This window comes from Balaenoptera musculus, chromosome 4 (assembly GCF_009873245.2).
Source record: "Balaenoptera musculus isolate JJ_BM4_2016_0621 chromosome 4, mBalMus1.pri.v3, whole genome shotgun sequence".
In the NCBI taxonomy this organism is placed as follows: Eukaryota; Metazoa; Chordata; class Mammalia; order Artiodactyla; family Balaenopteridae; genus Balaenoptera; species Balaenoptera musculus.
Genome location: NC_045788.1, coordinates 79,895,036 through 79,918,830, shown reverse-complemented (window position 1 = coordinate 79,918,830; position 23,795 = coordinate 79,895,036). Strand labels below are relative to the sequence as shown.

Below are 23,795 nucleotides of genomic sequence, written 5' to 3'. Positions count from 1 at the left end.
TGCTGCGCATGGGCTTTCTCTAGTTGTGGTGAGTGGAGGCTACTCTTCATTGCGGTGTGCGGGCTTCTGATTGCGGTGGCTTCTCGTTTGGAGCACGGGCTCTAGGTGCATGGGCTTCAGTAGTTGTGGCTCGTGGACTCTAGAGCGCAGGCTCCGTAGTTGTGGTGCACGGGCTTAGTTGCTCCGCAGCACGTGGGATCTTCCCGGAGCAGGGCTTGAACCGGTGTCCCCTACATTGGCAGGCGGATTCTTAACCACTGTGCCACCAGGGAAGTCTCTGTTATCTCTGTTTCGTAGATGAATTTGAGCCTTCTTGAATTTTGTAACTTGTCCTATAAAATGGACAATTGCAATGCATCATGTACATATACATGGACATATAAATTTGTCCAAGTCCAAAATGCAAAACTGCTGTAAATGTGGTGAACTTGGGGAGCAGTGATGAATGGTATAGAAATGTAGCTTCAATGGAAACTTTTTAGTCTAAATTATCTAGTTATCCAACCTGCCAAAATTAGTCAACTATCAACTGAACTCACAGTGTTAAATACACAGCAGGCACTCACACTTATTGCTTTAATACTTTTGTCTCTATCGTTAATGTCTTATGATTAAGTCATAATTTTGTACCCTGCCTTTACCTAAAATAGGGACAAATACCTTATTCACAAGGGAGCTGTGAGGAAAAGCTATAAATAACTATATACACACAGAATTTACAAGCACCCTTTCTCTAGATTGCATTCATTTTCTCCACATTTTGCTGTGAGACTGAATATTATTTTACTAAACACAAGTTAGAGGGCTGTCTGAAAGAGGGCCCTTAGAAGGCAAAACAACCAGGACCCCATATCTCTCCTCCAGACACGGGTTCACTCAGACAGGAGGACTGAAAAACACGGGTTTCTTCCAAATCACCGCATTTAGTCTATTATCTCTACAGCTTTCCCAAAGAATACTGCATCTCTAATATAAGAGCAAATGCCACCCAGGAAATTGGTACAATCATTTGCCCCTTGGATGAATGACTCTGATGCACCATTACTTTAGGAATTTACTGATATCTGACTACATTAAGAGGCCAACCCTATATTTTCAGTTTCATCAAGTTAGCATATCCTTCAAGCATTTTCTCTGAGTGAAGCAATGTGCTAAGTGTTGTGATGACCACCAAGATCTAGAAGAGATCGTACTGTCTGCCTGAACTTGTACATATATCCATTCATATACTTGTGATACTAAGTGTAATTATTTGCTGATTCCTCCTGTAATATGAGCTCCTCAAGGACAGCTGTTGTTGCTTATTTTCTGTTTTTATCTCCAACACCTAGAACAGTGTTTAGCACACAGTAAGGGGTCAAAAATGATTCTGGCATAACTCAGTTTATAGTCCAGCAGAGGAGTTCAATCATGTATACAAATACAGGAATATAATACAGATTATGACAATTCCTTCAAAGTTAGTAAATGTTATATGGCTTGTGAGAAGAAGCAGTGACTTCTCACTAGACTGAAAAAGAGAATATTTATGGAAGACAGAGCATTTGAACTGGACTTGTGGTACAGGAAGATTTGGGTGGGGATAGGTGGAAGATGTAGAAAAAAAGAGAGTAGGAAAAAGATAGAGGAAAAAAAGAAAAAAGAACAAGCTAATTCAAGAAAAGATAAGCAGGCCTGGAGCAAAGTTTGCAGGTAGAATACTAGCAGGAGTTGAGAATGGAAAGACAGTGAACCATTTCTGGAAGGAATGGAATGAGTCAAGCCAAGGAGTAAGAATTTTATTTAATACACAATTGAGAATCCTCAAAGCTATCAAATAGTAGAGTACTATAAAATGTGTTTAACTGCTGATTATTTTAAAAAGCAAAGTTCCAGGATTTCTGGTTCCAGCCAAGATGGAATAGCCCCATTATAAGTCCCATTGTAAGACAGTCTTCCCTCTTACAATGAAAAAAACCTGGACATAACACAACACACAAGCACAGGAAGACTCTAAACAGTGGAAGGAAGACACACTTCCTAGGGACCTTGGCAACCCCTAGTAGGGGAGCAGAGCCTGCACTCACACCCAGCACCAACGAAGTGGAAAGAGGTGGTACAAGTAGGGTAGTTGACACTCCACTTCCTCCTCCCCCTCCCCCCAGTTTCAGCAGGCCCAGTGGGGAGGGGAGCCTCCACCCCACCTACCATTAACCAGTGAGGTGCACTCCAGGTCCCTCCCCACCTCCACTGATGTTGGTGGGGGCAGGGTGGAGTTGAGTTTCTGTTGCCCCCCTGCAGCAGCAAATGGTGCAAGTCAGCACTCTGCTTCCTCCCTCCTTGGTGTCAGCAGGCCCAGCAGGAGCTGAGCTTACACTTCCACTTGAAGGCAACAACACGGTGAAAGTTCGTGCTCCACTTTCACCAAGAAGGGGAAAGTGAGCTGAGGGGGAGCCATCCTTCTACCCACCCCCCCCATATGCAGAGAGACCATGTAAACACTCCACTTTTGCTGAGGTGGAGCCTAGCAGACAACTAAACATATACACTCATCTGGTCCTTGTGCTACACCTCCACAAAGAGAATGCCTGCTAAAAAATAAAATAAAATATTACAAAGTTTCCAGAATCTCATAATATAATATCCAAATTGTCCAAGAGAAAATTAAAAATCACTCATTACCCTAAGAACCAGGGAAATCACAACCTGAATGAGAAAAGACTGTCAATAAATGCCAACATCAAGACGAATCAGAGAAGATTTTTAACACAGCTATAATAAAAATGTTTCAATAATTCTTCAGTAAGCAATTATGAATTCTTTTGAAACTAACTGAAAAACTAGAAAATCTTGGTAAAGAAATAGGAATGAAGTAACATATGCTACAACATGGACGAACCTAAAAAATATTATGGTAAGTAAATTAAGTCAGTCACACACACATAAAAACATACACATATTGTATGATACCATTTACACGAAATCTCCCAGAGTAGGCAAATCTATTGAAACAGAAAGTAGATCAGTGGTTACCTGGAGCTGAAGATGGCATGGAAAAAGGAGTGACTGTCAGTGGGTACAGGTTATTTTTGGGGTGATGAAAAATGTCCTAAAATTAGATTTTGGTGATGATTGTGCAACTCTGTAAACATACTAAAAATTACTGAATTGTACACTTTATATAAGTGAACTTTGTTATGTAAATTATATCTCAATATAATATAGGTTGAAATTTAAATTACTAATTAAATTTTCTTTAAAAAAGGAATCAAATGTAAGTTATCAAACTAAAAAATACAGTGACTGAAGTTAAAAACTTGCTGGATGGGCTCAACAGAAGAGAGGAAACAACAGAAGACAAAAATCAGTAAACTTGAGGACAGGTGAACAGGATTTACTCTGAACAACAGAGAGAAAATAGACTGAAAAATGAAGATAGCCTCGGGAGCCAGTGGAACAATAACAAAAGATTCATCATCAGAGTCTCAGAAAGATTTGAGAAAGAGAGTGGGGCCGGAAGAGTATTTTAAGAAATAATGGCTGAACACTTCCCAAATTTTTCAAGGGTTGAAAGAAAAGAACTGTCAATCATGAATACTATACCCAGTGAGGAATGAAAGGGAAATGAAGACATTTTTGGACAAAAGAAAACTAATAGAATTTTTTGCTAGCAGACCTACCCTTACAAATTGGCTAAAGGGAGTTCTTCAAACACAAAGGGAATGATAAAAAAAAAAAAAAAAAAGGAATCTTGGACCAACAGGAAAAAAGAAAGAAAAATAAAAAAGCACATATATGGGTGCATACAATAAATTTCTCATGAGTTTTTAAATTATGTTTGATGATTGAAACAAAAATTATACACCATCTTATCAAGAAAAAGATATTTAAAAGTGGGGAAAGGAATATATGTGGAAGTAAGTTTTCACACTTCACTCAAAGTGGTAAAATCTTGACACAAGTAGACTGTGATATGTTATATATGCTTATTGTAATACCTAGAATAAACTTCTAAAAAAATACAAAGTGATATACTCAAAAACACTGTAAATATATCAAGAAGAGATCCTAAAAATTGTTCAAGTAACCCACAATAAGGTAAGAAAAGAGAAATAGATAATAGGAAATAGAGGAGGAAAAAAACAGAAAACAAAAAATAAAATAGCAGCTTTAAGCCCTAAACATATCAATAATTACCTTAAATGTAAATGGTCTAAATATACCAATTAAAAGACAGGTATTTACAAAGTGGACACAAAAATATGATCCAACAATGTGCTGTCTATAAGAAACTCCTTTCAAATACAATGACAGTAATGTTGTAAGAGTATGCAGACATTAATTTTTTAAATGCAGGAGTGGTAAATTAATATCAGAGAAAGTAGACTTCAGAGCAAAAAAAATTACTAGAAATAAAAAGAGACATTACATAATGGTTAAATACTTAGGGATAAATTAAATACTTAGGGATAAATCCAACAAAACATGTAGAGGATCTGTATCGTGAAAATTGCAAAATGCTGATGAAGTAAATCAAAGAAAACCTAAGTAACAGAGACAAAACATGTTCATGGATTGGAAGACAATATAGTAAAGATGCCAGTTCTTCCCAAACTGATCTATAGGCTTAATGCAATTCCTATTAAAACAGCAAGGTGTTTTGTTGGCATAGACCATCTTATTCCAAAATTTATATAGAAAGGGCACAGGACCTAGAATAGCTAAAATAATTTTGAAAAAGAAGAATAAAGTACGAGGAACCACTCTACTAGGTGTTAAATATTGTTAATTAGCTACAATGGTCAGCATAGTATTGGTGAAGGAACAGACACAAAAATCAGAGGAATAGCTAGAGAACTCAGAAAGAGACCCACACAAATATGCCTAAAATGATTTTTTTCAAAGGTGCGAAAGCAATTCACTGGAGGAAGAATAGACTTTTCAACAAATAGTGCTGGAGCCACTATACACTTGGGCATTTATCTCAGAGAAATGAAAACTTACGTTCACATAAAAACCTGCAAAAAATGGTCACAGCAGCTTTATCTGTAGTAGCCAAAAACTGGAAACAACTCAAATATCCTTCATACCCTTCAGTGGGTAAATGGTTAAACAAACTGTGGTATATCTGTACCATGAAATTCTACTCATCAATAAAAAGGAATGAACTACTGATACATGCAACAACTTGGATGAATCTCGAGAAAGTTATGTTGAGTGAGAAAAAGTCAATCCTCAAACGTTGCATACTGCATGATTCCACTCATATAGCATTCTTGAAATGACAAATTATAGAGATGGAGAAGAGATTAGGGATTATGGACTTGGGGAGGAAGGAGGTGGCTATGACTATAAAAGAATAGCTCAAGGAATCCTGCATCCTGAGTGTGGTGGTGGCCACACAAATCTACACGTGATAAAATTCCATAAAACAAATGCACACGTGCGCATGTGTGTGCGCACGCACACACACACACACACACAGCAGTGCATGTACAATGTTGAAATCTGAATAAGGTGAATGGATTGTATCCATATCGGTATGTGACACTGTATAATAGTTATGCAAGATATTACCCTTTGGAAAAATTAGGTGAAGGGTATATGGGAATGTCTATTATTTCTTATAAACTGCATGTAAATACATAATTATCTCAAATAAAAAATTAAAGGAATGACCCAATATACATCAAGAGCTACAGTCATGACCATAACTTTCTGAACTGAAACTTGGCAACTCCAGTTCAGAAATCATCATTTATCTACTCAATACCCATATTAGGCACTGTGCTAGGTGACAAGAGATACAGGGTGAAAAAGACAGTCATGGATCCTGTCTTCATGAACTTCCAGATAAGAAACATGAAAATGGCTCAGTGTATGAAAAGGATCATCACATTTTCAATCACACATGTGATAAATGGACTCAAATTTCTAACGATAAGAGTAGAGCTAAGTAATTTTTGGAATACTATATGCTCATTAAAATTATTATAAATACTATTTAACAGAATGGAAAATGTTTAAAACATTAAGAGAACATTAAGTACAAAATCATATATTCATTAGTATATGATAATTAATGACAACTTGTTTTTATATGAATAAAACTTTTATTGAATTTTAGATAATTAGAAACAATAAAGAAATTCAAGATAAATGCTTTCTAAACAACATCTGATAGTATCATCTTATCTGTCATGGCATTTTCACTCTTCTTTATAAAAAGTATAGACATTCATTTATTTAAGTTTTTACAAAGTCAAGAACCGTCAAACGGAAAAAGTAAGTAATGCTAAAGTAAATTCAGTTCTTCATCAATACTGGAATGATTGCAATGGTTAGGTTCTGAGCTTAGCCCTCTTGGAAAAATAGTGTATGCAGCAGCTGTTGGTTTCCATTATTCAAATAAGTGTGAAAACCAGAAGGCCACTTCCTGTGACGACTGTGCTTGCAGGAAAAGAGGGCAAAAGCATAGTGGGAAGAGGGAATGAGAGACTACATTGGGGAAAGAAAAGATGCTCTTATCCAATCCTGGGGTCAGCATCATAAATAATTTAGGAAACAAATCTGGGAAGAAATCATTTGTGTGTTGCTTAAAGTGTGATTAAGGCGAGAGAGTCACCGATACAAGCATGGCCAGATCCACAGAGCACAAATAGAGTGGAGAATCTGCAAATTACCTGGTGAACTCCCAAGGCCAGGTAATTAATCGCAAAGAATCTCTTTACAGTGGTGTAAAACGCATCTGGGCAAAATTGCAACCCTGAGCTGTGACAAGAACAGGGCAGAGCCTCCCAGGAGCATATCTGAAGACATCCCTTTTGTCTCAGTCTTATCTCTTTTGCAAAAATAATCATTTTGAGAAAAACAAAACCAAAGCAACTCCTGCCCTCCCTGTAACAACCCAGTAACCTCGACTTGTCAAACAAGGAGAAAGTTATCTACCGCAGTACAAAGGCATGGGGTGCTGCCCTCATTAAGAGTAACCTGGTGTGACAGCAAGGGAGACCTGGACGGCCCTGCTCTGAGAGGCTGCCAGGAATTGCCTTCCACCCGCCTCCCTGCTCCTGTGCTGCCTGCACGACCTAGGTCTTGCTGCCTGCCGGGCTCAACGAACAAGCTCACTGGACGTGACGTTAACAGTAGTCTTTTCCTTCCTAACCCAATGCCTCTCTCATATTTTTTTTTAAAAAACAACAGTTTTCTTTTAAAAAATATTTTCCCAGGAAATAATGAACAGTAACTGTCATGGACCTGTAACAGACCCTAGAAAAACATAGACAGGCAATAATCTGTCAATATAGCAATATTCCAAATATGAAATTCATGGTCCAGGAAGAGATAAATAAATAAATACGAAGGGGCTTCTCAAAGAAGTTTCTAGTTTTCACCCATTCCTTACTGAATTCTGTTGGTGTAAAAAGTTTTGATTCTACGATACAAGAGCCAGCCCTGCTAGGACCAGTATTCGCCATTAATGCCATTCAGCCCCCTACATCAAGAGGGGACGGGGAAAGGCAGGATGTACCACAGGGTTGCTCAGTATGTTTCTAAGGACACCTATCTTTTTAAATAATTTCATTCTTTAAACTCCATCTGGCACTTTAGTCTCTTGAAAAATTATTACGTTAGACATGAATTAAAAAACAAGTCCATCTGGACTGCAGTTTAGGTTTTAAATGCTATTCTGCTCTTCTACCTTTTTCCTTGGCTTGGCACATCTGTGAGATCCAGCTTTTTGAACAGGATCCTGGGACAGCTGGGGTGGGGGAACAAGTCTTCATGCCGGAGCATTCCAGTTCGTTTTACCAATCTTAGTGGCCGGGTCACAGCCCTGACTCCTTCTTTGTGCTTTTTTACCAGGATCATTGTCAGGAAAGTATCTTTCCCAACACTCCACCACCCCGCCCTCCCCCTGGAATGGGGGCATCCTTTGTGTCTTCTCTGCACACCCCATCTGCTCGCGTCCTATACCAGGGAGCCAGCCCGACTCTGGGCTGGAACCATGACAGGGACAGCACCAATGCGCTCCAGGCCTGCTTGGCTGATGGTGTAGGAGTGTGTGTACTGAGCCCGGGGCTTCCTGCTGACTGAGCCATTGCTCCTGGACACGGCCTGCGGTGACGACCCTCTGTTGGCCGTCACGACCAGGGTCTTCTGTGGGGCTGGGGCCAGATGGCTGCCGTTGGCATAGACGGATGGTACGTTGGCGTGGCCCGAGTGGAGGGAGAAGGACTGGCGCAAGTCACTGAAGTGGTCGAGTGACTCTGTGTTTCTGTGCACTTTGGGATTGTTGCTCCAGCAGCGGCTGTTATAGGTATTGGAAGAGGTAAATGTGTTGCTCTCTGAGAAGGACACCTCGGTGTGAAATGCTTTGGCAGAAGAAGGACATTTAGGTGGAAGATCATCCTCTCTGAAAACGAACAAAAATAAAGCTGTTGTTAGGATTTACTTGAGGTTTACCCTACCTACCTGCCCAGGACTCTTGTCTTCTCATGTTCAGGTGAATACGTCTGTGAAATTCAAACCCTCAGGACAGACCACACTATCATGAAAGCAAACACGGCAGTCCTGGTGGCCTCGGCTTTGACATTCATTCCCTTTAAGACAATGCTTAGGAAAAATTCTCCCTCAGCTTCTCAGTCCCCAAGAGTAACAAAGAAAGTAGTATCAAATCTCTCAAAAACTGTGTCTTCCAATATAACTGAAAAATATATATGTGTGTGTGTATGTATATGTGTGTGTGTGTGTGTGTGTGTGTGTATATATTTTTTTTTTCTTTTTCTCTAAATAGGAAAATAGTCCATGAAGAAATCCACTGAACTAGCTGTTGTAAAGCTAGGAAACCAAACTACAGGTGTAGGAACTTCAAAAATCTATTAGAATTGGCCTGATTTTATTGCCTTTTGGGGTTTGAGAAATCACTGTGGTGTGCTGATGAGAGGTTTTTCTCATTAATCTTACACTGGGATGAAATCTGTCCCTGCATAGAGTCCAAACCCTTAAGAATTACAAGAGGCTAAGAGAAGTCATTAAGTTAATTTAAGTTGTTACCTAATTCATTTACCATTTTTTGAGTACCAGGCATTTTACTAGATGTTTCATGTGAGAAAAAGACAGCTCCTCTACCCAAGAAGCCTATGGTCAAATGAGGGTGACAATCAATGCAAGAACAGCTGCAAGTCTTAAAGGTTGGACAAGGGCCTAAGTCAACTTATGTGAGGAGGTGATGCCTGGACTAGTCTTGAACCAGATCAAGGAATGTACTGAAGAGATGGATGCAAAGGGAAGGAATATGGTCCAGGAACAAGGTGGAGGCTACAGGAAAGGCCCTGAGGCATGAGAGAAGACAACAGACTGGAACACAAAGTGATCAGGGAAGTTGTGAGAGATAAAAGCAGGGAAGCAGGTAAGGGTCAGATTCTGAAGGGCTGTGTATGTCATGCTAAGTAGACTGAAGTCATTAAAGCATTTTCAATAAGGATATCAATGCGATGCCATCTAAGACTGAGCCTGAACCCGCATATCTCCACAATACGGCAAGAGTCACCTTTCTTTCAAGATCATTTGACATTGTTTCCTTAAGATGTTCATATTCTTGACTGAACTGTTTTCAACCAAGCCATACTGCTTTGGTCTATCTGTATAGGTGCTATTCTTTCTTGCTTTATGTTCGCATCATTTATAAATGCCAATATTAAACACATGTTCTAAACTCACTTTTCTACTATGGCAGCCACCTAACCCCACCCACCCTTAAGCTATGGGAGGAAACGGGGGAATTCTTCACTTGTGTCCTCCTAATTGGGTACATGCTGGACTACCCTACCCACCTCCCGCCTTTCACGATCCAGTAAATAAAGCTGAGTAGTAAATACCATGAGGAAGAGTGATATAACATACAAGAAACTATCATTTGGCCACTTTAACTACCTTGGTTAAAGTCATAAGATTAGCAAAGAAATCTTAGCTGCCAAAATTAATAGAAATACAGACATTGGCTATGCCAATGTCAGGATAAATTATCTGACACACAAACCTTATTTCATTAGGAATTTCTTCTTCCTCCTCCTCTTTATTTTTGCTTCTCCAGTAAAAGAATGCCCCTAAAATTAGTGCAATGCAAAAAATGATAATAACTGCACCAGTGCCAATGGCTCCAGCTATTAGTCCAATGCTCCTGGGCTGGGCTGCAAAATATATTTAAGGTATATTTAAAGAAAAAAAAGGAGAGAGAGAGTGAAAGAGAAATAGAATATGCTCACACAACTTCATAAACATAAAAGGCTACCAAAGAATCTTCTTAAAATATACAAAATTGCCTACAGTATTGTATCCATTTAAAGTTAAACCTCACTTAATTTTCTGTATCCTCAGTGGCTAGGACTAACACACAATAGGCTCACAAACATTTATTGAATGAATGAGCAATTCGTTCAATAAACGAACAGATGCAGGAGAGCCACAACCAGGGCAGAGCAGGAAAAAGACCATACCTGACTACTTGCCTGACCTGCCCCAAATGAACCTGGCAAGCAGCAGGATAACTTGTTACCTCATCACAGCCAGATCATTCCCTTTTGCAACTGGAATTCAAACAACCCAGAATTCTCAACTAAAGAGAAAATTTCTGCACTGCTTATGTATGACCTGGGCACCCAACATTTAAGCAGATATAAGGGATTAGGAAAAAATACAAGAAGGTCTTGCCATGACCGTAAGATCATTACAAATTTTTAATATGTCTATAGCACTATATAATCAGAACTGATCTGATTCTAATGATCCTGAGAAGACATTTTATCATAAAGAAGAAGTCGTATTGCTGAGGCTGAGAAGTATACTAACACATCTATTAAATATCTTCAATAATGATTAAAATCAAAAGAATTTCTATTTAATCTTCAAACAACCTCTAAACAAGCAGAACTTTTCATTCCCTAGTTTAACAAAGATCTTGGCATTCAGACCCAGAGTGGACATCAGAATTTTACATACTTACGAGAAATAACCTGGAGATCCAAAAGACAGGTGCTGGTCCCAATGGCATTAGAAGCCACGCACTGGTACAAACCTGATGACAGGGTGCTGATGTTCCGGATGGTGACTGTTCCCTGGACCTGGTCTGTCACAAAAGTAACAGTCAAGTGAGGATTTAGGAAAGAAAATAAGAAAACCAAAGAAATCAGCAGAAGACTATAAAAAGAGATAAACAGTGAAGAGCTATCAATACCTTTTTTTGGAGAGATTTTTTTGGTTCATGAAGGTTAAAGACTAAAATAATAACATACGTTAAAGACCCGGAGCTATAGAGAACTGTCCTAAATAAGGGCAGTCTTAGAACTTAATCTGCAGATTAGTGTGAGGTCCTAAAGGTGAGCAGCCTTCCCTGAGGAAATGTTGGCTAACGCCTATTTTAGAGAATTTATGATCAGAAACACCAAATTTTAATTTGAGGAAATGCAATAACATACAAAGCTAAACTCATTATAATAATGTCTGCTTCATACTTGATGGAAAACATATCCTCTCTGTGCTCAAGGGTGTAGACTGTTACTTCCTTCCAACAACTATGATAACTGTTTGTGTAAGTCCAGCTCCTCCAAGAAGTGGACACCAAGACAAGCAGGAGGTTTACTGGAGGAAATGGCAGTAAGGGAAATGGAGAGGAACCTGGAGGAAGCAAGGAGAGGCTCAGAATGCAGTACAGGTCTGGCCCCTGTGAAGGGGAGAGGGAAGGAAGGAGGGAGCGTCTCAGACTGCAACACAGCCTTATGGAAGTTTCCACCAGGCTGATGGGGAGTCCTTGAGCCAAGGTCACCTGTTAAAGCCGTCTTAGACCTTGCAGGAATGGGCCTGCATTAGCAGCCCCACTGTGCCCAGTGACTGGCTGGGAGCTGCCCAGGCGAAGCAGTGGTGGATGCTGCGGGAAGCCACTGGGGCTGTCAGTCAATTATGTTCCCACAGCAGGAGATCTGAGCCATGCATTTCCCAGGTGACCACACTGACATTACCAAGAAATATTGCAGTGGTTCACATTTTAGTAACTTATCAACATTAGGATAGTTGATTTATTCCTTACAAACAAAACGCAAATGACTTACAGTGATAATAAAAACCTAAGTTAATAGTTATTACTACGTGCCAAGCACTGGCTAAGCTTTTACACATATGATCTCAATCTTTACACTAACTCTTCACAGTATTGTTATCATCAATCCCATTGAACAGATAAGGAAACCGAGGCTTTAGATGAGTGATAAGATTACACAGCTGGGCAACAGGAACTGAACGGAGGGCTGTCCTACCTCTAAGCTCAGGCTGCACTTCGGTCTCCCTCAGGCAGTGCACAACTCTTCCAGCCACTCACTGCTCAAAAATAGCAGCAAATCAGAAAAAGCCTCCTGGTGGCACACTGGTGGCACAAAGTCCACGTACCCCTAGGGCAACACCTGGAGCTATCTCTACCCTGTGCTGACAACTTCTACATGAAACTAAGATTTAGTCACCTAGTTTCTTCCGGCAACCCTCATTTCTATTTAGATCAAAGGCAGAAGCAGAGTCATTTAACAAATAAATATTTATTGAGCACCTTTCTGTGTGCTGGATAATTTTTGAGGATGGTTATATCATGATGAACAAGACACACACACCCAGCCCTGTACCTTAACGAGACAAGTAGGTGAGAAATCACAATAAGCGGGGTAAGTGCCATCACTAGAGGATACAGAGTGCTTAAGAGGGGCATCTAGTGAGGATGAGCAAATTCTGAAAGACCCCCAGACAGCAACCGCCCTCAGGGTTATCTCCCTGCCTTCTAACATAATATAGTGGGTAGTGCTAACAAATGACTCACCAAACACACACTGAAATTAACTTCAATATACAGGCCAGGGAAGGGAGGGTTGGTTTTTTTTTTGCTTTTGTTTTTGTTTTTTAATGGGAGCATTTAAATGGTTGAACCCATACTATATGGATATCTTACTATATGGATATCTTACTATATGACTTATACTTATGTCTTACTTGGACATTTGAATTGTACTGTACACACCCAAGTCAATATACTTGGTGGTTATTTGGTTCACACTTGTGTGTTATTTCCTTTTCCTTAAAAACAAACAACTCTGATGGCTACCAATGTATGAGGCTTTTCAGTGAATTCACTCATATAATTGGGTCCGTCTGGAGGGAAACTGTTTTCTCCTCCTCCGTGTTCTACCTGATTTCCCGGGCTCTCCTTAACCATCCCTCCTATGTGCTCCCCAGCACCCTGTAATCCCTAGTGCTGGAACTTACCCCTTTATTATAATTTCTTGCCTACTTGTCTCATTAAGATAAGGGACTGTGTTTGTCTTGTTCATCACTGTATCATCATCCTCAGAAATTACCCAGCACACAGAAAGGTGCTCAATAAATAAATAAATAAATAAATGGGCTATCTTCTCGAGTGTCTATTGTGTACCACATACACTGCACTAAGAGCTTTACGTGTCTCATTTAATCTTACAAACCTTAAGTTTTATATTCCCTATTTTTCAAAGATGAAAAAGTTCAGAGAAGCTATGCAATTGGTCCAAGATCACACAGTACACAAGTAGCAGCACAAAAAAATCAGGTCTGTCATGTCCAAAGCTCATAACCACCATACACACACTTGACTTTCTTGTAAGGTATTTAAAACCACAATATTCTGTGGGATGCATCTATAGGGTATCTCCTAACCTTGCAATCAATGTCCCAATGCTGTTAGTATTAAACTAAGCCATCTGTCTAACTCCACCTTCAATACGTTAGCAGATGTCATCATGCAACAAAACCATAATCTCTGGGCAACTAACCGCACAATTCACACACTGTGTTGTTGTTTTCCTAAATCCTGAAATTCTAGAAATTTGATCAGCTCACACCAAACCAGTGATTTTGTTGACACTTCCATAGAGAGAATTTGGGAAATTTTTAACAGCTGATCTAAGCAGCATTCTGGCACGCAGAAAGAGGTAAACTGTAAAGATTCTAAAATAAAATAAAATGACAACTTCAAAAAAAAGGTGAAGTCACTGTTCTTTCCTCCTCGGTGAGGCTGACACACCACGCCGGAGTGAACTCAGAACGTAATCAGAGAATGGGACAGACACGTGAGTAAGACAGGTCTAACCAGAAGCAGAAGAGGGCTGTTTAGGTAGTCAAGGCAACAACGCAGAGATGGGAGCACCTCTGCAGCCAGCACCAGACTGCTCCCTGCCACGGGCACAGGGCCCTTTCTGAAACGAAATGGGCTGATTTTTCAATCTGTCACTTCACTTGGCCTGCTCTGGAGCAGAGTAATTTGTTGAAATGAAGTTAGAGAATACATATTCTTTAGATCTTCTTTCTTTTAAAGAATAGGGGAAGTTCAACAGTGTGGAACTGCAGTTTGGAAAGCAACAAATTGCATCACACCCCAGTTCACAGCAATACTGTATCCCACACAAGCTGTGTACCTGGACCAGAAGCCCTACAGAATTTAGAGAGAAATAAATGTAAGTGCACATTTCCACTTCCATCCTTTCTCCTTAGTTCCAGAACCACCTCTCTGCTGCCCAGTAGACGGTGCACTGGCTAAGAGCATGTGTTCTAGACTCAGGCAGCCTGGGGTGGAACCTGCTCTACCACCTGCTAGCTAGGTGGTCATGAATGTGCTACCTCTTCTGCATCTATGTTTTTGATTCCTCGTGTGCGACATGGAACTGCCGACATGCTTCTACATCACAGGCTACTGTGAGGACTGAGTGAGATAATGCACAGTGCCTGGCAAGGCTTCCACGTTGGGATTCCCTCTTGGCATCGCTTGGGAAATTTATATCTTTTTCTGACTCAAAAGAAAAATCAAGAAATTGGGAAAATGTTGAATGTCTCCAAATTCCAATAAATATTAATACTCAGGATCTGAGGTTGAGAGATCAGACTTCCAAAATCAAATTACTCTATATTTTATATGATTTATGCATTTTTAAAATAATAATGCGTGACCATAATAATAACAGTGAGTCATTTCTTATATAAAAATTTCAGAAGTATTCTGTAGAAAAAAATAATGAACACATGGTTTATTGTTATTTGAACCAATATATTATGACATACTATATATTTCAAAAATATGTAAAAAATTATCTCAACCAGATACAAACATTTGATGATAAAAAATAGTAAAAATTGGAACATTAACACAAAATAAATGCCAAAATAAAACCTATTTAAAAATTCAAAGATAATATCACAAATACTTAATATTTAAACGCTGTCATTCTAAAAGAAAATTTAAACACACTATACAGCATTAAGTATCCAACAGTCTTGATCTTTGTTTCACGCCAAATTTTCCAGACATAGAAAGAAAATTTTATTTCCTTTCTGTGTTGATGTTGGTTGAATTAGGATGGAGATGGACAGGGGAGACAGAGAGAACCTGTCCCCATTAAGAGAACATCCTAAGCACCTCTGAGGCAGACGTGAAGACACACGCTGCTTCATATTAGTTCATCTCCTTTATTTAACAGTGAAAATACTTTGCCTTTTTGCCCTGATTTTCGTTTTGTCATGGAAATAGGTATTACTTTTGCCAATTCAGATTTTAAATCCATTTCTGATTTCATGTCAGTGTATTCTACAGCAACATTCCCATCTACTTCTCTTTGCATTTCTGCTATTATTTTCAAAGAACTGTAATCTACAGCAAATACTCAAACACTAGAAAACACCAGTGGATATTACTGGGCAATATTTGAATAATGCAAGATTTATATCTCCTTGGTATTAATAACACTGCATAGAATCACACATCAAAATACTAAGCTAAGGATTTATTTTACTTCTAAAATCTGTTATTTATTGGAATACCACTCATGGCATTTGTATAAAATATAATGGCTCATCACTGGCAACAGACGGGTCAGGAACACACACTTACAACATGGCAACAGCTACAATTAAGACTAACTGATTAGCTTGTGACTACTTTTCTCCTACATATTTCGGTCTAGGTTCCCAGAAATGTTGACTCTGAGCAGTCTTGCTTTTAACTTGACATCAGTAGATTCTTTCAAATCAAGATGTCTCTATGTTGATTGTTAAGATTTAATTATCAAAGGAGAATGGTGCTTAGTGCTCAAGAAACATCACCTGTTACCATTATCATTATTTCAGTCCCCACCTAGAGGTCTCAGAGGACCACTACCTCACTGCTTCCCTCAAGCAAAACTCTTAAGTATATCTTCTCTGAGTTAATAGTTACTGTCCATTCAATAGCTTAAGACAGAAATCTCAGTTAACTTTGACTCTTCTCTGAGTCCCAGTGTATCATCAAGCTCCATGTCTTGTTGATTTCTGGCTTCCATCTTTCTCGAATCCCACCCTGCCCCTATCCCTTCTCCATCCTGATCAGCAGGTCCTTAGTTCAGGCCCTCTTCATTTTTTTTTTTTAATTTTTATTTATTTATTTATTTATTTTTGGCTGTGTTGGGTCTTCGTTTCTGTGCGAGGGCTTTCTCTAGTTGCGGCAAGTGGGGGCCACTCTTCATCACGGTGCGCTGGCCTCTCACTATCGCGGCACGTGGGCCTCTCACTATCGCGGCCTCTCTTATTGCGGAGCACAGGCTCCAGTCGCGCAGGCTCAGTAGTTGTGGCTCACGGGCCTAGTTGCTCCGCGGCATGTGGGATCCTCCCAGACCAGGGCTCGAACCTGTGTCCCCTGCATTGGCAGGCGGATTCTCAACCACTGTGCCACCAGGGAAGCCCCCTCTTCATTTCTTGATGGAGCTATTATCAAAGCCTCCTATCTGTGACCTGGCTGCCAATCTCTCATCCTGATTGCTGAGGCTGTTTCTAAAATGCAGATCTAGATATCTTCTCTGGCTTTATAAAAAGGCCAGTCAATATCCACAGTCTCAAGGACAACATCCAAATTCTTTGAATGCTATACAGTGACTCTCACAATCTGGACCTGAACTTGCCAACCTCCTCTCTGGTCAAATCTTCATGAATCTTTATGTCAGATCATGAATCTTTATTCACGATCAAAGGTCAAATCTTCGTGAATCTTTATTCATAGTTCTTCTCACTTTAAAATGTCAAAATTTTTAGTGTGTGTGGGATCAAGATGGTAGAGTAGGAGGACTGGGCTCATCTCCCTCATGAATACATCAAAGCTACAACTATATATAGAACAAATCTCACTGAAATCAACCTGGGGACCAGCAGGATGGCTCTTCTACAACCAAGGCTGTAAAGAAAGATCCACACAGAGTCTGGTAGTAAGGGAGGAGAAGTGATCTGGTTGGGACCCCCACCTCTAGAGGGGGACACAGAAGAGGAGGGGATATCACAGGCTCGAGGATCCTCCGTGGGGAGTGAGGGGTCTGAGACACATATTAGGCAGCCCAGCCCTGGGGTCCAGCACTAGGAAGACAAGCCCCCTTGGTGGTCTGAAAACCAACGTGGCTTACTGGAGGGCTGTAAGAAACCAAGACTACACTCTTGAAGAGTACATGCACAGACCTGCTTGCTGCCAGTCGCAGCACAGAACAGCAGACTGGAAACTGTGTGGAGCTCTGGCCAGCCTGCCAGGACCACCCTGGCATGCCCCCATCCGGCAATGGCAACCTGCTCCAGCCACTCTTGTTCCAAAGCTGCTCTCCACTAAGGTGGAGGCTGCTGTTGCCAACAAGTGTGCACACACTTTGAGAGAAGAGAACTTGGTCTGACCCCGGCCCTGACTCTGACCAGGGCAAAGGCAGCCACGGCCAGTGCACGCTTTGGTGCACACACTCAGAAGGGTGAAAGGCTAGCTCCAGGGCAGAAACAGCCATCCCCTGAGCACGTGTCCCTGCACATACTGGGGAGGGAGCCAGCCCAGTAGTGTGGAACCAACCCCTCTGGCCCCGACCTAGCCTCTAACCCAGGGGCACACACTGGGGAAAAAGTGAAAGCAGCATAGAAGTGCAGCCCCAAATCCTCAGGTCCTGGCCATACCCCAAACCAAGGTTGAGAATGCCATCACACCTGGGAGAAATCCAATTCCCTCAGAGGTCCTGCTCCAACCCCTATGTCCCCAATCCCACCCCCTGATAGGGTGGTGATGGCCACTGAGCACAGGAGAAGCTCCAACTCACACCTGGCTCCAGCTCTAGCCCCTCCATCTCCAGCCCTACCACCCATCAAGGTGGTAGCTGCCAGCACACCCCAGGCGAAGACACAGCCCATGCTCATTTCAGATCCAGTTCTCCCACCAAAGCCACTGGGCAAATGCAGACTGCACAGGGACATTCCCACACAAGGACACACCTTCAAGACTGGGAAAGGTAACTGTTTCACCTAATTTCACAGAGTCAGAGAAAGTTAAACAAAATAAGAAGACGAATGAATATGTTTCAAACAAAAAACAAAAACAAAAAACCTTGACAAAACCCTAATAAAACAGAGATAAGTAATTTACCTGATAAACAGTTCAAAGCAATGGTAATGAAAATGACAACTGAACTTGGGAAAAGAATATATGAACACAGTGAGAACTTTAATAGAGAACTAGAAAACATAAAAAAGAACCAGACACAGCAGAAGAATATAGTAAGTGAAATGAAAAATACAGTAGAGGGAATTAACAGCAGATAAAGTGATACAGAAGAATGCACAAGTGATCTGAAAGATAGAATAATGGAAATCACCCAATCAGAACAGCAAAAAGAAAAACAGATTTAAAAAATGAGAATAGTTTAAAGGACCTCGAGGACAACATAAGTGTACTAATATTTGCATTACAGGAGTCCTAGAAGGAGAAGAGAGAGAGAGAAAGAAGTAGAAAATGTATTTGATGAAATTATGGTTGAAAACTTCCAAAACTTGAAAAAGGAAACAGATATACAGGTCCAGGAAGCACAGAGAGTCCGAAACAAGATGAACCCAAAGAGACTCACACCAAGAATTAAAATGGCAAAAGTTAAAGATAAAGAGAGAATTTTAAAAGCAGCAAGAGAAAAACCAAGAGTCACATACAAGGGAACCAATATAAAGCTATCAGCTGATTTTTCTGCAGAAACTTTGCAGGCCAGAAGGGTGTGGCATGATATATTCAAAGTGCCGAAAGGGAGAAAATCTACAACCTAGGACACTCTACCCTCCAAGATAATCATTTACAATTGAAGGAGAGATACAAAGCTCCTCAAACAAGCAAAAACTGAGAGATCATCAATACTAAGCTGACCTTACAAGAAGCATTAGAGGGTCTTCTTTAAGTAAAAAAAGGCTACAACAAGAAACAAGAAATTATAGGAAGGGAAAAATCCCACTGGTAAAAGCAAATATATAGGAAAGGCTGAGAATCAACCAGTTAAGCAAGTGAGCACAAAGGTTAAAAGACAAAAATTGTAAAGTCAACTTTAACTACAATAAACAGTTAAGGGATTGACACAAAGATATAAAATATGACATCAAAACCAGAAAATGTGGGGGAGAGGAATAAAAATGTAGTACTTTTAGAATGTGCTTAAACTTAAGTGACTATCAGTTTAAAACAAGCAAATATAATTATAGGTCAACATATATGAACTCCACGGTAAGAGCAAATCAAAAACCTACAATAGGTACACAAAAACTACAGAGAAAGAAACACAAACATAACACTAAAGAAAATCACCAAACCACAAGGGAAGAGACTAAAAGAAGAAGAAAAGAACAGGGAAGAACTACAAAAACAACCAGAAAACAAGTAATAAAATGGCAATAAGTACTTACCTATCAATAAGCACTTTAAATGTCAATGGACTAAATGCTCCAGTCAAAAGACATAGGGTGGCTGATCAAATAAAACAAACAAGACCCATCTATATGCTGCCTACAAGAGACTCACAGTGCTAAAACCCACACAGACTAAAAGTGGGAGAATGGAAAAAGATATTCCATGCAAATGGAAACAATAAGAAAGCTGGGGTAGCAACACTCATATCAGACAAAGTAGACTTTAAAATAAAGTCTATAAAAAAAGACAAAAAGGTCATTATATAATGGTAAAGGGATCAATACAAGAAGAGGATATAAAATTCATTAACATATATGCACATAATATAGGAACACCAAAATATATAAAGCAAATGTTAATAGATATAAAGGAAGAAATTGACAATAATACAATAATAGTAAGGGACATTAACACCTCACTTACATCAATGGATAGATCATCCAGACAGAAAATCAATAAAAAAACAGTGGCCTTAAATGACACAGTAGACCAGATGGACTTAATAGATATCTATAGGACATTCCATACAAAACAAAAGAATGCACATTCTTTTCAAATGCACATGGAATGTTCTCCAGGATAGATCAATTGTTAGGCCACAAAACAAGTCTCAACAAAATTAAAAGGGATATAAATTATATCAAACATATTTTCCAACCATAATTGTATGAAACTAGAAATCAATTATAGGAAGAAAAATAGGAAAAACACAAATACATAGAGACTAAACAACATGTTACCAAAAAACTAATGGGTCAATGAAGAAATCAAAGAGGAAATCAGAAAATACCTTGAGACAAATGAAAATAAAAACACAATTTTCCAAAATTTATGGGATGTGGCAAAAGCAGGTCTACTGGGGTAAGTTTATAGCAATACAGGCCTTCTTCAAGAAACAAGAAAAATCTCAAATAAACAACCTAACCTACCATCTAAAGAAATGAGAAAAAAAAAAACAAAGTCAGAAAAAGGAAGGAAATAATAAAGATCAGAGTGGAAATAAATTAAACAGACCAAAAGAAAAGAAAAGATCAGTGAAACCAAGAGCTAGTTTTTCAAAAAGATAAGCAAAATTAATAAGCTTTTTGCCAGGCTCATTGAGAAAAAAAGAAAGAGGACACAAATAAACAAAATAAGAAATGAAAGAGAATAAATTACAACTGATATCACAGAAATACAAACAATCATAAGAGAATACTATGAACAGTTATATGCTGACAAATTGGTCGAGCTAGAAGAGATGGATAAATTCCTAGAAACATACAATCTTCCAAGATTGAATCAGGAAGAAATAGATAACCTGAACAAACTGAGTACTAGTATTGAAAATGAATCAGTAATTAAAACAAAAAAAAATCTCCCAACAAAGAAAAGTCCAGGACTAGATAGCTTCACAGGGGAATTCTACCAAACATATACAGAAGAGTTCATACCTATCCATCTTATACTGTTCCAAAAATTAAAGAGGAAGGAACACTCCTAAATTCATTCTATGAGGTCACCATCACCCTGATACCAAAACTAGATAACAATACTACCCTAAAAATTACAGGTCAATATTTCTGAAGAACAAAGATGCAAAAACCCTCAACAAAATATCAGCAAACCAAATTCAACAGTATATAAAAAGAATCATACACCTTGATCAAGTGGGATTTATTCCAGGGATGCAAGGATGGTTCACTATCCACAAATCAGTCAATGTGATATACCACATTAACAAAAGGAAGGATAAAAATCACATGATCATTTAGACAGACGCAGAAAAAGCATCTGACAAAATTCAACACCCATTCATGATAAAAAAACTCTCAACATAGTTGGTATAAAAGAACATATCTCAAAATAATAAAGGCCATTTATGACAAACCCACAGCTAACAACATACTCAATGGGGAAAATCTGAAAGTTTTTCCTCTAAAATCAGGAACAAGACAAGCATGTCCATTCTCACTATTTCTATTTAACACAACATTGGAAGTCCTAACCACAGCAATCAGATAATAAAAATTTAAAAAGGGAAGAAGTAAAACTGTCACTATTTGCAGATGACACAATGCTATATATAGAAAGCCCTAAATTCTCCACCAAAAAACTATTAAAACTAATAAATGAATTTAATCAAGTTGCATGATATAAGATCAATATACAGAGATCTGCTTCTTTTCTATACATCAATAATAAACTATCAGAAAGGGAATACAAGAAAGAATCCCATTTACAATCATATCAAAAAGAATAAAATACTTAGGAATAAATTTAACCAAGGAGATGAAAGGCCTATACTTAGAAAACTATAACACACTGATGAAGGAAACTGAAGATGATACAAAGATATGGAAAGATATCCTGTGTTCATGGATTGGAAGAACTAATATTGTTAAAATGTCCATACTACCCAAAGCAATCTACAGATTTAATGCAATCCCTATCAAAATACCCATGACATTTTTCACAGAACTAAAACAAATGATCCTAAGATTCATATGGAACTGCCAAAGACCCCTAATATCCAAAGCAATCTTTAGGGGAAAAAAAAAAAACAAAGCTGGAGGTATAATCCTCCCTGACTTCAGAATATACTACAAAGCTACAGTAATCAAAACAGTATGTTACAAAAAAACAGACACATAGATCAATGAAACAGAATAGAGAGTCCAGAAATAAACTCACACACACATGGGTCAGTTAATCTACAAGAAAGGAGGCAAAAATATACAATGGGAAAAGTCAGTCTCTTCAATGAGTGGTGTTGGGAAAACTGAACAGCTACCTGTAAAAAGATGAAATTAGAACATTTTCTCACACCACATACAAAAATAAATTCAAAATGGATTAAACACTTAAATGTAAGATTGAAAACTATAAAACTCCTAGAAAAAAACATAGGCAATACACTCTTTCACATAAGTGTTACCAATATTTTTGGACCTGTTTCTTTAGGCAAGGGAAGCAAAAGCAATAATAAACAAATGGAATCTAATTAAACTTAAAGGCTTTTACACAGTGAAGGAAACCACATACAAAATGAAAAAAATAACCTACTGAATGGGAGAAGATATTTGAAAATAACATGTCTGGTAATGGGTTAATATCCAAAATACATAAACAGTTCATACACCTCAATATCTAAAAAGCAAACAACCTGGTTAAAAATTGGGCAGAAGACCTGACTAGACATTTTTCCAAAGAAGACATACAGATGGCCAACAGACATATGAAAATATGTTCAACATTGTTAGTCATCAGGGAAATGCAAATCGAAAGCACAACGAGCTATCACTTCACACTGTCAGAATTGCTACTGTAAAAAAGACAACAAATAATAAATATTGGCAAGGATATAGAGAAAAGGGAACATACACTGTCAGTGGGAATGTAAATTTTTATACCCACTATGGAAAACAGCATGGAGGTTTTTCAAAGAAACTGAAAATAGAACTTCCATATGATCCAGCAATTCCACTGCTGGGTATATATCCAAAGAAAATGAAAACATAAATTCAAAAAGATGTATGCAACCTAATGTTCATAGCAGCATTATTTACAATAGCCAAAATATGGAAGCAACCTAAATGTCCATTAACAGATGAAAGGATAAAGAAGATGTGGCGGGGGGGAATACACACACACACACACAGAGGAAAACTCAGCCATAAAAAAGAATGAAATTCTGCCATTTGCAACAACATGGATGGGCCTGGAGGGTATTGTTCAGTGAGGTAAATCAGACAGAGAAAGACAAAAACTGTATGTTTTCACTTATATATGGAATCTAAAAAATAAAACAAATGAATGAACATAACAAAACAGACTCAGAGACACAGAGAACAAACTAGGGGTTACCAGTGGGGAAAGTGGTTGGTGGAGCGTCAAGAAAGAGGAAGGGAATTAAGAGGTACAAACTACAAGGTATAAAAAAAAAAAAAGATACAATGATGTAATGTACAACACAGGAAATATAGCCAATATTTTATAATAACTTTAAATGGAGTATAATCTATAAAAATATTGAATCACTATGTTGTATATCTGAAACTAA

At 38.8% G+C, this 23,795-nt stretch overlaps 1 protein-coding gene across 4 annotated transcripts in view; it reads right to left on the bottom strand.

The window, feature by feature from the left end:
- Positions 1-6,072: 6,072 nt before the first annotated feature.
- The window catches only part of IGSF11 (immunoglobulin superfamily member 11), a 148,011-nt gene continuing 130,288 nt past the window's right edge, over positions 6,073-23,795 (bottom strand). For 3 of the 4 annotated variants that reach the window (XM_036851534.1, XM_036851535.1, XM_036851536.1), the window contains 3 exons: positions 10,985-11,107; positions 10,022-10,172; positions 6,120-8,395 (listed from right to left, as the gene is read on the bottom strand). In XM_036851534.1, coding sequence (XP_036707429.1) covers positions 7,951-8,395; positions 10,022-10,172; positions 10,985-11,107 — 719 coding nt within the window. In that variant the 3' untranslated portion in view covers positions 6,120-7,950. Of the gene's footprint in view, positions 8,396-10,021; positions 10,173-10,984; positions 11,108-23,795 lie in introns of all 4 variants that reach the window. The other variant, XM_036851533.1, reaches the window with a different exon arrangement.